At 47.4% G+C, this 16,201-nt stretch overlaps 1 protein-coding gene across 2 annotated transcripts in view; it reads right to left on the reverse strand.

Annotated features, from left to right (window-relative positions):
* LOC136620314 (squalene synthase-like) overlaps window positions 1-16,201 on the reverse strand; it is a 63,146-nt gene that overhangs the window by 41,241 nt on the left and 5,704 nt on the right. For both annotated transcript variants that reach the window (XM_066595015.1, XM_066595020.1), the window contains exons 2-3: window positions 15,485-15,582; window positions 5,235-5,418 (exon numbers count right to left, since the gene is read on the reverse strand). In XM_066595015.1, the coding sequence (XP_066451112.1) occupies window positions 5,235-5,418; window positions 15,485-15,582 (282 nt within the window). The remainder of the gene's footprint in view (window positions 1-5,234; window positions 5,419-15,484; window positions 15,583-16,201) is intronic.

The following is a 16,201-nucleotide window of genomic DNA, read 5'->3' on the forward strand; positions in this document are numbered from 1 at the left end:
TTTTAACTTTGAATAGAACTTGCATACAGGTATAAAAGCATAAAGAACATATGGCAATATATACATATACCCTCACACGTGTGCATTACTGTTGTAGTGGCTCACTATTAGCCAGCTAGGCATTTCTGCAGCCCATCGTATATTTTTTTCGGCCTACAGTGTGCGTTACATAACCGCTGTGACCCTCCAAGTGCAGGCCAATAATTGCCAAATTTTTTACACCGCTCTGTGCGTCCCGTCAACTTTACGCGCAGCGTTCGTCCACAGCCACTGCTAGAGGGAAAGTCATATACAGGCTGTTTGCTTTTTCAAAAAAAAAAATTGAAAAAAAGCTCCTTCTTAGGGCTACCTGTGACCTGTGTATTTTACTGCGTGGCCGCTGGGAGTTGTAGTGGCTCACTATTACCCAGCTAGGCCTTTTTGCAGCCTAGCGTATAATTTTTTGCAGACTGCAGTGTGCGTAACATAACCGCTGTCAGCCTCCAACTGCACGCCAATAATTGCATAATTATTCAGACTGCTCTGTGTCTGCTCTATTTGTAATACACCATGCTGAGGGGTAGGGGTAGGCCTAGAGCAGGGGCGTAAATATAGAGGATGCAGGGGATGCGGTTGCACCCGGGCCCAGGAGCCTTGGGGGGCCCATATGGCCTCTCTTCCCCATATAGGGAGCCCAGTACTATGAATAAAGCATTATAGTTGGGGGCCCCGTTCCAGATTTTGCGTTGTTGCCCAGGAGCTTCAAGTTACGCCTCTAGCCTAGAGGACATGGCCGTGGATGCGGGCGAGGACGCGGAGGTCCAAGTGAGGGTGTGGGCACAGGCCGAGTTCCTGATCCAGGAGAATCGCAGCCGGCTGCTGCGGGATTAGGAGAGAGGACAGTTTCTGGGGTCCCCAGCTTCATATCACAATTTTTGGGTCCACGTGGTAGACCTTTATTACAAAATGAGCAGTGTGAGCAGGTCCTGTCGTGGATGGCAGAAAATGCATCCAGCAATGTATCGACCACCCGTCCACTGCTGCAACTCTGAATCCTCTCGCAGCTGCTCCTCCTTCCCCCCAGCCTCCTCACTCCATGAAAATGACACATTCTGATGAGCAGACAGACTCCCAGGAACTGTTCTCGGGCCCCTGCCTTGATTGGGAAAAAATGGTTCCTCTCCCACCTGAGAAGTTTGTCATGACCGATGCCCAACCTTTGGAAAGCTCCCGAGGTCCGGGTGATGAGGCTGGGAACTTCTGGCAACTGTCTCAAGAGCCTTCAGTGAGTGAGGAGGTTGATGATGAGATACAGTTGTCTATCAGTGAGGTAGTAGTAAGGGCAGTAAGTCCAAGGGAGGAGCGCACAGAGGATTCGGAGGAAGAGCCGCTGGACGATGAGGTGACTGACCTCACCTGGTTTGCTAAGCCAACTGAGGAGAGGTCTTCAGAGGGGGAGGCAAGTGCAGCAGCAGGACAGGTTGGAAGAGGCAGTGGGGTGGCCAGGGGTAGAGGCAGGGCCAGAGCAAAGACTCCCCCAACTGTTTCCCAAAGCACCCCCTCACACCAAGCCACCCTGCAGAGGCCTAGGTCTTCAAAGGTGTGGATGTTTTTCAGTGAGAGCGCGGACGACCGACGAACAGTGGTGTGCAACCTATGTCACGCCAAGATCAGCAGGGGAGCCACCAGTACCAGCCTCACCACCACCAGCATGCGCAGGCATATGATGGCCAAGCACCCCACAAGGTGGGACGAAGGCCGTTCACCGCCTCCGGGTCGCACCACTACCTCTTCCCCTGGGCCCCAACCTGCCACTCAGATCCCACCCCCCTCTCAGGACACAGGCACCCACACCCTCACCTCCGCTGTCCTCGGGCATGGCGTGTGGGCCGCAGCCAACATGTATTTCCTCTCCCGTAACCTCAGCTATCCGGGGCACTGCAATGGGATTTCTTTATGTACCATCTGTGTGTTCCTACTAGCCACCCATGCTGTGAGTGCACACAGACTTGCCATAGCGGAGTTTTACCTGTTTGTCCCCAAAACACTGACAGACTTGGGTAGGGTGCAGAGTGCAGATGGTTTACCCCTTGCGTTGTCGATGAGGTATCCGACACCCAAACAGAAAGAGTAGTGTGTGGACACATGGAGTCCCCATTGCTATGTCACTCGCAGCACCTTGGGCCACACAAAGTGTTTGCTGGGACAGAGGCTGACCCAGGGCCCGCTCACATACTTCCCACACTGAGTATTGCTGCATTGTGGAGATGTGTAGAAGTGCTGGGCTGGCAGCGGAGTCCCCTTTATGCCCACCCTGACGGAGGTGGCACAGGATTGGAATGAAGATGGAACGTCAATCTATTATCAATTCTCAACAGCATTGTGGGCTATTGCCCCCCCCTTTCAAAGAGGGTCGCTGCCTGGCCCTGCCAACCCTCTGCAGTGTGTGCCTCAGGTTCCTCCTCAAGGCAGACGCACTTATAAATAGACATGAGGGTGGTGTGGCCATGAGGCCAGCGTGTGGCATGAGGGCAGCTGAGGGCTGCGCAGGGGCACTATTGTGTTTGCTGCGGACACAGGGTCGTGCAGGGGGGGGGGGGCGAGGTTGGGCAGCATGAAACCCAGGAGAAGAGGCAGCAAGTGTCCCGCAGGCAGTGATTGTGCTTGGTTGGAGGTAGTGTGGTGCTTAGCTAAGGTGTGCCTTGCTAATGAGGGTTTGTCCGAAGTAAAAATTGTTGGGGGGGGGGGGCACTCTTGCCGCAATTGTGGCTTAATAGTGAGACCTGGGAACCTGAGATGCAGCCCTGCATGTTGCCCCCCGCCTGCCCTATCCGTTTCTGTGTCATTTCTATCACTTTCGTAGGTTTTGCAGATTTGCACAAATGAAAACCTTAGCGAGCATCGGTCATATACAAAATGCTCGAGTCGCCCATTGATTTTAATGGGGTTCGTTACTCAAAACGAACCCTCGAGCATCGCGGAAAGCTCGACTCGAGCAACGAGCACCCAAGCATTTTGGTGCTCGCTCATCTCTAGTGATGATCCAATCCAGCATGGCTGACAGCCGACCCCAGTATGGGACATAAGATGTACAAAGCCTGTATACAGATGGAAACTAGGGAAGGTATATTGCCCATAGCTGATAACCAGGAGAGGGAAACCCCTGCCTATAAGCGGTCCTGGCGTCCCAATGCAGTCTTCCTCTAGGTGCTGATTTACTCTGGCGGGACAGAACACCTATATGAGAAAAGACAGAGCAATACTGGGGAGTATGGAAACAAAGGAAGAACAAGCTGACAAGGATAAACAGAGAAGTGGACTCACAAGGAAGACAAACAGCAGGATACATGGCCAGAAGACACAGAACACAAGCAAAGGGCAAGGTAACTGCAGTAGCTAAACATGAAGTAATGGGAACAAATCTCACAACAACACTACTGCACTGTCTGAAAGGCCCAGGGCAGCTATATAGGGCAGTGATTAGAAGAGGTGCATCAGCTGAGCAGGAGACCCAGAAGCAATTAACCCTAGGAGTGCTGGAAGAGAATATAAGTTCAATGAACAGGGAGAGCAAGACGATGCCTACGTCTGCCAGACACAGAAGCAGCGGATTGTGTCTGAACAGTGCACCTAACACTATGCAATACACATCATAGTTACCCACATAGAAGACACTGACAATACAAAAGGCACAAGACATACATGGAGCATTCAGAAACATCTGTACACTAACTTTTGTACACTACACAATACACAGAGAATGATTGTATACCTCTAGTAGTGACCTACAATCCACAGCTAGAGGTACTAAAGAAAACTGCAAAGAAACTCCATCATACTTTACACAAGGATGACCGTCTGAAAACCATATTCCCAGACCCTCCGCTTTTGTGTTAAAGGCAACCCGCAAATTAAAGGAACCTTATAAATCACTGCCCTCTGAAACACAGAAAGGAAATTATCCGTGCAAAGTAAGGAGATGCAAGACCTGCTCACATGTACAGATTACAAACACGATACAAATTCCCAACACACAGCATATTAATAAGATCCCGGAGACATTCAGATGTTCCACGTCCAATGTTGGGTACCTGATCTTGTGCAGTGAATGTCCTTTTGGGGCCTTTATGTTGGAGAAACAGGACAAAACTGAAAGCCAGGATGAGAGCACATTGCCACGCGATTAAAAGAGAGAAAGACAGAATTACAACTTATGACAGCATAAGACTTAAAGGCAATTTTAAGTCCCAAAGTTTTTTTCCGCTATTGATTATGTAATTAGTCCCATGTGTGCATGCATGTACATACACATTATATAAACCAGCTAGTATGACCTTGTTTAGGGCGCCCACCCACTGGCGTTTGCGATTTTCGTGCGTGAAAAACGGTGCGTTTTCGCGGCTTTTCAATTAATTTACATTGACTTTCATGGGTGCATTAGGAGAAAAATAAGGACACATATGCAACTGACAGTTCCTATGTTAAAAAAACGCAACGCAACGCAAAACGCCAGTGGACAGGAGTACATTCAATTCTAATTGCTCTGCAGAAAAAACGCAAAGAAAAAAAAAAAATCGCCAGTGGGTGGGCGCCCTTAGGAGGAGGGAGGTGTGGCAGAAACTTAGCACAATCAAGAAAGTTATAGTTCATTCACTCCAACTGTATACTTATGGCCTCTAGCCTATTTAGGAGAATATAGAAGATGATTACTACAGTGTCCTCCCAGCAGGCAGAGATGGTACTGGCTTTAGCTGGTCATGTGACGCATCATGGGAATGGAATTTCTTAGTACGGTATAAAGGGAAGAAAAAGCAGGAGACATCATACATCATCTTGATTTGTAGACATGTATCAGACAGGAGGCTGCAATATACATAGGAGACATCCAGAGTGTGACAGACTATCAGATGAGGGCTGCTTTGATGGAAGAAATGCTTTCACTAGAGTGACCCCAAAATAAATTGTACAGGATTAGAGAAACATAGCTACTTTCAGCCTAAAAATGACACCACAACTGTCTATGGCTTGTATCTGCTATTGCAGCTCTACTGAAGGGAATACGGTTGCTCTGAGATGCCACTCAACCTGTAGACAGATGGGGCGCAATTTTGGAAGAAAGCAGCCATGGTTTTTCTGATCTTTCAATCTAGCCCTACATGCACAGTGGAAGATTGTGAACACTTCCAAGTATCGGGAGGAATTCTACATGCTGACAAGCCTCTGACCCTTGCAGTCCACATCCTAGTCTGTCTTACCGTTGGAAAGTTCTCCAGGACTTGGCGGTGCTTATCCTTGCTCTCTGTGAACCTCCAGTCCGCCTGGTACAGGTACGTGTGGAAATTGTGCAGCATGGGGATTTTGGTCTCCAGACTGATGGTCATGTCGTCCTCCACAGTATCCACAGCTCGTAGCACCAGAAAGTAGATACACACAGCATCTCTGCAATATAAGGAATTAGTCTTACCAGAGTCACCTTAAAAGGGTCTATGAAGTTCTATCTGATACTGTAGTTTGAACTAAGGGGTGTTCTAGGACAAGTTATTAATATTAGACCGATGGTTGTTCAACTTCAGGCACCCCGGCCAATCAACTGCTTGACAGTACCACGCTACTTGCCAAGGTCTGCATCCTCTTCCTCAGCCTGTGATGTCATTGTTCATCGGTCATGTGACCGTTCTGCAACTTGGACCCTTTCAAATGAACAACAGGTACGGCCGCAACTCCATGTACGACACATATGCCAGCCTAGCAGTTTCCTCAATTGAGCTCTATATGAGCCTTCATTCACACCAGTCACAACCTTCACTTTGGCACCTTGAAGGGTCCTTTGTGCCAAAAACGTAATTTAATGTTGCATCATCTATGGCTGTGCAAGTTTTGTGCAAATTATGTTTGTTTATGAGCACATCAATAAAATGTGACCTCAGTGTTAATGTGGACAGCACCACAACGGTGTAGGGAGTCCAATTTATAGTGCCCTCTCCTGGGGGGGGTTGTTTCAAGACCCTAGTGGGGCCAGTATGTGGGTATCATGAGGGGCCCCCGATTTCCTTGCCCTTTCTATCAGACCGCACTTTGCACCTAAAAGTAAACACTTATGCTTGCCTATCCCAACAGGCCACACTCCCCCCCCCCCCCATATAGCTTCCCTTGCTCTCCACTCACTTCTAAGCACATGACCACTGCAGCCAGCCAATTACTTGCCTCACCAGTATAAAGTCCAGTGATAGGCTACAGTGGTCACCAACTTAGACTGGCACATGACTGCGGAATGAAGAAGTGAGCGCAGACCAGATTGGTGGGGATCAGAGCACCGGAGGTGATGAAACAAGAGCGTGTACTGTTTTTTTTAAATATTTTTAAATCTTTTAACAACCGCCCATACATCTTTAATGGAAAACGTTAAAAGGCTGTACATCAGAGTAAAGCCTCCTAATGGCGACTGCATTAGAAGCCTGGCATGGGTATTTTTTAATGGTACCATATAATGTACTGAACCTTTAAAAGTTTCTACATGGAGTTCAATAGGAAAAAAAACTGCAATTTTACCATTTTTGCAGGGCTTTTTACCATATGCTCACTGCAAACCAAGAACAAAACAAAACACGACACCACTTCACTCTGTAGGTCAGTATGATAAATACAAGTTTCGTTTTGTCTTGCTGTTCAATTCTATCTCTTCAGTCGTGTCCGACTCTTGGATACTCTGTAGACCAGTCCTCTCCATGCCTCTCTATTCCCCCTTGGTTGCTTTCAATTGCTTGATTTCCATTCCCATATTCTTCTTAATGGTGTCCAGCCAACATGTCTGGTCTTCCCAGTTTCCCCTTTACCACTGGCCATTCCATATAGCATCTTTTTCCAGCAAATTGGCCCTCATCATGTTTTCAAAGCAAGTCTCAGGATCTGGCCTTACAGGGACACCTATAGATTGATACTGTCCAGCACAGATTTATTGGTGACCTAAGCTGTCCAGGGGATTCGTACAAGTTTTCTCCAACACCACAATTTTTCTTGTCTGCTATCCTCAATATCCACGTCTCACAGCCATCTGTTGAAAAATCGGGAAGACGATGGCTGTGAGCAACTTTGTTTGATGGTGACAGAAACATCCTTGCCTTCCATATTGAGTCTATGCTCACCATGTCTGTAAGCCCCAGTGCTAATTGATGCTTTCTCTCACTTGTTGAGCTGCCACTATAATCAAAGGAATACGGAACTGTTAACCACCTGGATCGCCTCGTTTCTGACTTTTATGTGGTCTTCCTTGTTGGCAGCGGTCATGATTTTTGTCTTCTTGAGGTCTGGATGAAGTCCCATCTGTTCACTTTCTTCTTTTAGTTTCAGGAACAGGAACAGGGTCTTCAGATGCTTCGCTGTCTGCTACCAGGGTCATATCATCTGTGTATATTAGTGATGGTCCTTCCACCCATTTTCAACCCATAACCCTCATCATTTAAAGGGGTTGTCCCGCGCCGAAACGGGTTTTTTTTTTTTTTAAACCCCCCCCCCGTTCGGCGCGAGACAACCCCGATGCAGGGGTTAAAAAAACCACCCGCACAGCGCTTACCTGCATCCCGGCGGTCCGGCGTCTTCATACTCACCTGCTGAAGATGGCCGCCGGGATCCTCTGTCTCCATGGACCGCAGGGCTTCTGTGCGGTCCATTGCCGATTCCAGCCTCCTGATTGGCTGGAATCGGCACGTGATGGGGCGGAGCTACACGGAGCTACACGGAGCCCCATAGAGAACAGGAGAAGACCCGGACTGCGCAAGCGCGGCTAATTTGGCCATCGGAGGGCGAAAATTAGTCGGCACCATGGAGACGAGGACGCCAGCAACGGAGCAGGTAAGTATAAAACTTTTTATAACTTCTGTATGGCTCATAATTAATGCACAATGTAAATTACAAAGTGCATTATTATGGCCATACAGAAGTGTATAGACCCACTTGCTGCCTCGGGACAACCCCTTTAAGTCCAGTCACCTTGTGATCCCTTCCATAGAGAGGTTGAGGGGAAAAAAAAAAAAGAAAAAGGGGATGCATCTTGTGCCATTTTTGATCTTAAACTATTCTGTATCCCCATATCTGGTTCTCACGGTGGTTTCTTGATTGCCCTGGTACTCCTATTTCCCTCAGTGCTTCCCAAAACCTATCACACACAATGCAGTCAAAAGCCTTGGTGTCATAAATGAAAGAACAGGGCTTCTTCTAATAATAACAAGAACCACCACCTTTATTGGTATAGCGCCAACTTATTCTGCAGCGATTTCAAGCATAGGATAAATGCAAAGCAATACAACAATTATAATGTGAGGTAAAATCAGATTGAAACAAATGGGGTACATGAGGTACAAGTGGGGGAGGGAGGGCATGGGAAGCACAGGCAGTTGGGGATTTCACGTGGAAATCAGTTATTAGAAAGCAAACAGGGTGGAGCGGTAAGGAGGTGCAGGGGTAGAGGTCGTATGTGACAGGCAAAGTGGAAGATGTGGGGAGCCATTGGGAGGGGTGGGGGACTAGGTCAGGGGATTTGGTATGCCTCCCTGAAGAGGTGCAATTTTAAGGCACATCTGAAATTTCGTGCATCGGGAATTGTCCAGATGCCTTGGGGTAGAGCTTTCCAGATGATGGGTGCTGCTCTAGTGAAGTCCTGAAGGTGAGCATGTGAGGTTCGTATTAGAGGGGTGTTTAGTTTGAGTGTGTTAGCGGAGCAGAGCAACCGGGCTGGGTGGTGTACGGACAGGAGGGAGGCGATGAATGGTGGCGCAGCACCATGCAGAGCTTTGTGGGTGAGGTTGAGGAGTTTAAATTTAGTTCTGCATTGGATGGGCAGCCAATGTAGTGACTGGCATAATGCAGAGGTGTCTGAGTAACGACTGGATAGAAAAATGAGCCTTACTTGTTGCATTTATTATGGATTGGAGTGGAGCGAGTCTACTGCGGGGGAGGCCGATGAGTAGCGAGTTGCAGTAGTTAAGTCGGGAGTGGATGAGGGCGACGAGTGTCTTTAGCATGTCCGTGGTGAGGAACGGACAGATTTTAGTAATTATTTCTGAGGTGCATGTTGCATGTTTGAGCCACAGATTGGATATGGGGGGGTAAAGGAGAGATCAGAGTCCAGTGTGACTCCAAGGCAGCGGGCATGCTGTTTGGGGGTTATGATGGTGCCAGACACTGGAAGCATATATCTATATTCATCAGCACTTCGTCCCTATTCAGCAATTCCAGCAACCTGATTGGTTGTTTAGGTTGTCTATTTCACAATTCCAGCAACCTGATTGGTGAATAGGGCCGAAGTGCTGGTCGGTTGGAAGGCGGAAAGATGAGGTGGTCAGTTTTATAGAAATTAAGTTTGAGGGAAAAAAAAGGGGGAGAACATGGCATTAGAGACAGCGATCAGACAGTCGGTGACATTTTGGAGGAATGGTTCAGAGATCTCATAAAAGAAGGTGTATAGTTGGGAGTCGTCAGCATAGAGATGGTATTGGAGGACAAATTTGTGGATGGTTTGTCCAATTGGGGGCAGTATAGATAGAGAAGAGAAGGGGACCAAGTCCTGGAGGACCCCAACAGTGAGAGGGAGTGGAGAGGAGAACGAGCCAGCAAAGGAGACACTGAAAGAGCGGTCAGAGAGGTAGGAGGAGAACCAGGAGAGAGCCGTGTTCTCTAGGCCGATAGGGCAGAGCATAGTGAGAAGGAGGTCATGGTCGACAGTATCAAATGCAGCAGAGAGGTCAAAAAGGATTAGTAGGGAGTAGTCACTTCTCGACTTGCCGTCATCAGGTCATTTGATACTTGTGAGGGCAGTTTCGGCCGAGCGTAGAGAGCGGAAACCAGACTGGAGGTGGTCGAGGAGCGAGTTGTCAGAGAAAGCGTGTGAGGCGGGAGTAGTACTCTCTTGCCTTTTCTGTGATTCACCGGAGGTCTACGATGTGGTCACAGGTATTTCCCAAGCACTTCTGGATGGTTTTTAGAAACACCTTGCTGGTGTGGGGAATCAGGGTGATTGTTCTATAGTATTCACAGCTTGTGATATCACCCTTCTTTGGCAGTGGGATGAAAACTGATCTTTCCCAATCCTTTGGCCATGTGCAGGTCCTCCAGATTGTCCGGCAGTCTTGCAAGTGCAGCTCTTGGGACTGGTTGGAGTAGTGCTGCAGGGATTCTATCAATCACAGGCGCTTTGCTGTTTGCTAGCTGTCTAATCACCCACTCTACTTCAGTTCCCAGCACGTTTGGTTCCACCCCCCCTGTTCATCTGGATGGTTACTGCTGGATCCGTCGTATAGTTCTGTAAATTGTTTCATCTCTTCTTGATGTCCTGCTGGTCGCTGAAATTATTCCCATCATGGTATTTGATGGCTGCTTGGTGGGCGGAGAAAGGCTTCTTCGCCTGTTTCACAGCGGCAAATAATCCCTGGTGTGACCCTTCGTATAGGCCAATTTAAGGCTCATACATCAGGCATTCAGGCAGTTTTTGTCTTCTCTTTGAAAATTGGCATTGATTCGCCTCGCCCAGCCTTCCCTTAGGGCTCCCACACGCTTTTTTTTTTTTTTAAACACAAATGTCACCGGGACTTTCTAATGTTAAAAACGTATCACAAGTTGGTGCTTTGCGATTTCTCCACGATGCGTTTTTAACATTAAAAAGTCCCATTGACGTGTGTGGGAGCCCTTAGCCTCTTTCCTTTAATCAGCAATCTGGAGGGTGGTTGTAACTAGCAGCTCCAATGCGAACAGTCTTCTTGTAAGAGCACCTGTAGTTTCTAATTTTACAATTTTTGGAGTACATATGACTATTTGATCACTTGTGAAATTTCTTAGGGACAGGGTGTTTTAAGATTACATTGCGACCATTTGATCACTTGTACGGTATACTGCAATACATGGCATTTCTGACGGCATTCTAATAGGCACAAATGTATGGCAGCCCTGGGGCCCTTCAGAAGGCCCTAGGCTGCGGTGGCACCAAAGGGCACCCTGCAATCTCATTGCAGGAAAACCATTTAAATAATAGCAGCATTTAAATAGCAAACAGCTACAATCAGCATGAGCGCTAATCAGAGCTGTTGCCAGCAGGTATCAGCTATCAGAAACAGCCATACAAACTGCTGACGTCAGTGAGCTTATCTGTATGCCCCAAAGCATCAAGGGATTAAGCTGTGGCATACTGTTTACCTGTATCTGTGTCCTAAAAGTGCTGTCACCTCCAGGGAGCCAATGCAGATGCACTGTTTGCTCTATGCTTAGAGCAGCCCCACTCCCCCATGATGTTACACTTCTTACCCCTGTGTTTTTACTTTTAAAGGGGTTGTCCCGCGCCGAAACGGGATTTTTTTTTTTCAATAGCCCCCCCGTTCGGCGCGAGACAAACCCGATGCAGGGATAAAAAAAAAAAACGGGTAGTACTTACCCGAATCCCCGTGCTCCGGTGACTTCTTACTTACCTTGTGAAGATGGCCGCCGGGATCTTCACCCTCGGTGGACCGCAGGTCTTCTGTGCGGTCCATTGCCGATTCCAGCCTCCTGATTGGCTGGAATCGGCACACGTGACGGGGCGGAGCTACGAGGAGCCGCTCTCCGGCACGAGCGGCCCCATTCAGAAGACAGAAGACAGGACTGCGCAAGCGCGTCTAATCGGGCGATTAGATGCTGAAGATTAGACGGCACCATGGAGACGAGGACGCTAGCAACGGAACAGGTAAGTGTATAACTTCTGTATGGCTCATATTTAATGCACAATGTACATTACAAAGTGCATTAATATGGCCATACAGAAGTGCTGAACCCCACTTGCTTTCGCGGGACAACCCCTTTAAGCTGCCACTACTATGACATACATGTGTGAACAGTTGCTGTATTACTATGTAATCAAACTATAGCATGCATTTTTTGCCCCTAGTTTGGGTCGCTGTGACCTTGTAAGGACTTTGGGTAGTACGTTAGTAGGGTCTGTTTGACTCAGGCATTCATCAGATGCGTTATCAGACAGTTACCACCAGCTCCTTCACTCTTGACTCCATCCTGCTCAGTAAGAGGATGGACGGACACATGAGCCATAGTGACGTGCTGCTAGAATAGTCTCCACCAGGTCATTGCTAACGTACCACCTCGGAGGAGCGCTGATGACAAGGTAACAGTGGAGAAATAAATAGATGGACTGGATGAGGCAATCAGATACGTTGAAGAGGTTTTTAACCCTTTAAAAAAAGGACCATCCTTTTCTCTCTACCCCCCCCCCCCCCCTCCCCCCATTTTAGTTTTTTTTTTTTTAGAGGGGGGGGGGGGGGAGCCATGACTAAATAAAAGCTAGTGACATAACTTGTCTGGCAAAAAACATGCCCTTAGACATCTAGGTTTTTCAGTGGTACTATATAATGTACTGAAAAACCTTTTAAAAATTGTAAGTGGAGTGAAATGGAAAAGAAAAAGTATTCCGCCATCTATAAAAAAAAAAGACCTCATGACTTTAGTCTAGGATTGAGTATGAATACTGTGATACCAAAGTTTATATACTTTTTTTTTCAGAGTATATTTTATATAATTTTTTTTTAATTCTCATTTTCTGCCACCATCTTCTGACAGCTATTTTTTCATCAACATAGTTGTGGGAGGACCTGTGGTTTCCGAGTACATCCTACTTTGATAGCTTTGTATTACATTTTTTCTTGGATATAGGGTGACCACAAAAGCATAATTCTGGCAAATAATGTGTTACCTTGATGCATCAGATTTTTATGGATGCAGCGACACCAAATATGTATTTTGGTTTCATTAGTTAGATTACTTTGTTATAAATATGGCAAAAGGGGTTTTTTTCCCTTCTGAATGTTATTACTTTTTAAAAAAACTTATTTACTTTTTTTTAGTCCCCCAGATGGAACAAGAACTTGCGATGCTTTGATCGCTCCTGCAGTTTGATGTAATGCCATAGCATTACAACATACTGCGATCAGCCAGGCATGGCTTGATAAAGAACGGGCATTCTGCCAGGGCAGCCTTTCAGAAGGCCCCTGGATGCCATGACACCAGCACAGCCCCCCCACTACCTCATCACAGGGGGCCCGTGTGGGACGTTGGAGCATTGGTCGCAGGATTTAAATGCTGTTGTCAGAATTTAAATGGTTAAAAGCTCAGATGAGCCATGTGGCTTGCCGAAGCAGTTTCCGGCAGGTGTCGGCTGTAAAGAACAGCTGGCAGCATCATTGTCCGGAAATAATGCAAGTGTCATCTAAAAACTTGCCTGCAACTGGTGGATGAAGATGTGTTCCTCTGCTGTTGGCTCGAGACATTTTAACTAGCAGGCCTGCTTTTAAGTCACTACCCATGTGCACCCATCGAGCCTTTAACTGAGGACCCACCTCACTTACCTATCTCCAGCGTGTTCCGTACAATAAAGTAGGGGGATATGTCTTTGGATGTCTATTTGGGGTACCCAGATTCATTCTGCAATATGTGATTATTTTGTAGAAGTCTCTCTAGCTGTAGTCTGTGCAGCTTTGTTCTCTTACCACACATCAGTTATGATGGGTTATAGAGCTGCGCAGCTCAAGAACCGGCTGTCCTCTTTCTTGTAGCACTGTCCCTCTCCAATATCCTCCACAGCGCCCCTGTAGACTCCTCTCTACTTTGGCAGTTCTCTCTACCAGCAATGCAGTCTCTCTTAAGGCTCAATACCCCCTGGAATTGCTCTCCAGCCTGTAGCTCTCTATAATCTGAAGTCCTCCACATCAATAGGAAGTCACATATAAAACACTCCACAGAGAAATACACAAACTACAGTAAACCTATGGCCACCAGTAAAGGTCACCCTTCTACCATTCAAATTACACAACTATAGGAACCATAACAGAGCTCATTACACAAACGTGACTCCCTCATTACACTACCTTTGTACACAGCAGTTTGACTTTCGGCTATCTTTTCAAGGTTGCCCAAGGCTGCCATAAATAATTGCTTATTAAAATGTGCCTGGGGCATCATCGTATTACATTATATTGCGTACGCCACAAAGTGATCACAAGTTCGAGCCCCCTACAAGAACAAAGAAAGAAAAAAATAAATGTTTAATTATAAAATTAACAGTTTTCTTCCAAAAGGCTTTATTCTTAATGTTTATTGAAGAATTTTAGTTTTTACATAACAGAAAACACATTTTTTAATCATAGTTATTGTAAATATTTATCATTAATGGGGTTGTCCCGCGCCGAAACGGGTTTTGTTTTTTTTCAACAGCCCCCCCGTTCGGCGCGAGACAACCCCGATGCAGGGGTTAAAAAAGAACACCAGAGAGTGCTTACCTGAATCCCCGCGCTCCGGTGACTTCTTACTTACCTGCTGAAGATGGCCGCCGGGATCCTCTCCCTCGGTGGACTGCAGGGCTTCTGTGCGGTCCATTGCTGATTCCAGCCTCCTGATTGGCTGGAATCGGCACGGGGCGGAGCTACACGGAGCCCCATTCAGAAAAGAAGACCCGGACTGCGCAAGCGCGGCTAATTTGGCCATTAGACGGCGAAAATTAGTCGGCTCCATGGAAACGAGGACGCTAGCAACGGAACAGGTAAGTGAAAAACTTCTGATAACTTCTGTATGGCTCATAATTAATGCACAATGTACATTACAAAGTGCATTAATATGGCCATACAGAAGTGTATAGACCCACTTGCTGCCGCGGGACAACCCCTTTAAGTGAGGGAATTTTCCATCCAACGCTGTGGATTTTGCGCTGTGAGATGTCCCCTGCAGACGCTCCACAGCTAATACACCCCATGTGGGCGTACCCTTATAGCTGAAGCGGAGTAATTAGAGAGATGGCCGTTCCTTCGTTGTGGAAGGATCTCTAGTGATGAAGAGACGGATCCCCAGAAGAGGCTACAAGTGAGTCGGGTGCGGTGATGCCGGTAGCCCAGAGCTCTGGCTAGTGGGATGGAATCTAGGCTTAGAGAGTTATGCAAGTTACAAATAAACTGTGTGCTTGTAAATACCATTCTAGCGGTCCGTCACTGGGAGTCATGTGCCGTCTGTGCAACTCTTTTATTGGAGGATAAAGGAGCCAAGACTGAAGCCGCCGGTGGAGACAACAGTGTCTGACCAACCATCTGATGAGTGAAGGCGATGGCCGCTACTACATGGAGCATCTTACCTGTAGAGAGGAGTCGGAGTGACACCATTTGCGCCCGGACTGGTCAGTTCCATCACTAGGAGTTCAGGCACCGGTGACAATCACTGTTTGCCCTTCTGCATGGCCACCATCACACCCAGCGTACTGGTCAGGCCGGGATATAGAAATGCAGGCAAAATACATTTGATAATGCGGCAGATTGTGTTGTATTAAATTATTAACGTATACTAAAAGATGCAGCTCATTAGAGGACTTCAGTAGCGGAAAATGTATATCTGACCACTTAATAATCCAAAATATAAAATATTCCAGCAAGAGATTAAAGGAATCTTACTGCAGTAACATGGGGGTATAATACGGAGTAGCAGAGGTCTCACCCACCGGAGCTCCCCGTCCAGGGCCAGGATGATGGGTGCAAAGCTCCTGCATGTTTCGTTCAGGTACTTGTAGCAGGTCCGCAGACTATCGCTTGTGGAGTCCTATTGGGGAAAAGTAACAAAGTGAGGTTTGCAGACGGGCAGCAAAGCCCTTGCGCACGGTGCGGCCCTCCTTCAGCCGGTCAGCAGTGACCGATGCCCGCTGGGCCCAGGCACAGCCTCCTCTTGAATGAGAAGGAGACGGTCACTTATAGTTTATACTGACCATGAGCCAGATTTGCAGGAAACCTTCTCCAAAACTGAAAGCCATCATCTCTAGTACCCAAGGGCACTTCCTAAGCTGGCACTGGAGCCATGGGCCCTGGCACTCCTGAGTAGCATTGACTGATTTAAAACATTCAGGTTGGAGTCACTGACCAGATTGTAAGGGCCAATCATGAATCGGGGACCCACAATTCCTACTGCCATGAAAACAAAATAAAACAGCAGTTGCCAATTTGACCTCAAAAGTGTCCCTTGAGCAGCAGTGGTGGCCCAGGGGCTACAAACTCCAGATGATGGTCAGATGGGTTATGGAATATAAACTGTTAACCCCTTAGTGACGGCCCTGTAGTGTTTTTTACATCCTGCTATTGCAGGACATGTATGGAGGGAGATAACGCCGCTATCTCCCTCCATACAGTGCGGGCGTCAGCTGTTTATTACAGCTGACACTTGCGTG

Source organism: Eleutherodactylus coqui, chromosome 1 (genome assembly GCF_035609145.1).
Source record: "Eleutherodactylus coqui strain aEleCoq1 chromosome 1, aEleCoq1.hap1, whole genome shotgun sequence".
In the NCBI taxonomy this organism is placed as follows: Eukaryota; Metazoa; Chordata; class Amphibia; order Anura; family Eleutherodactylidae; genus Eleutherodactylus; species Eleutherodactylus coqui.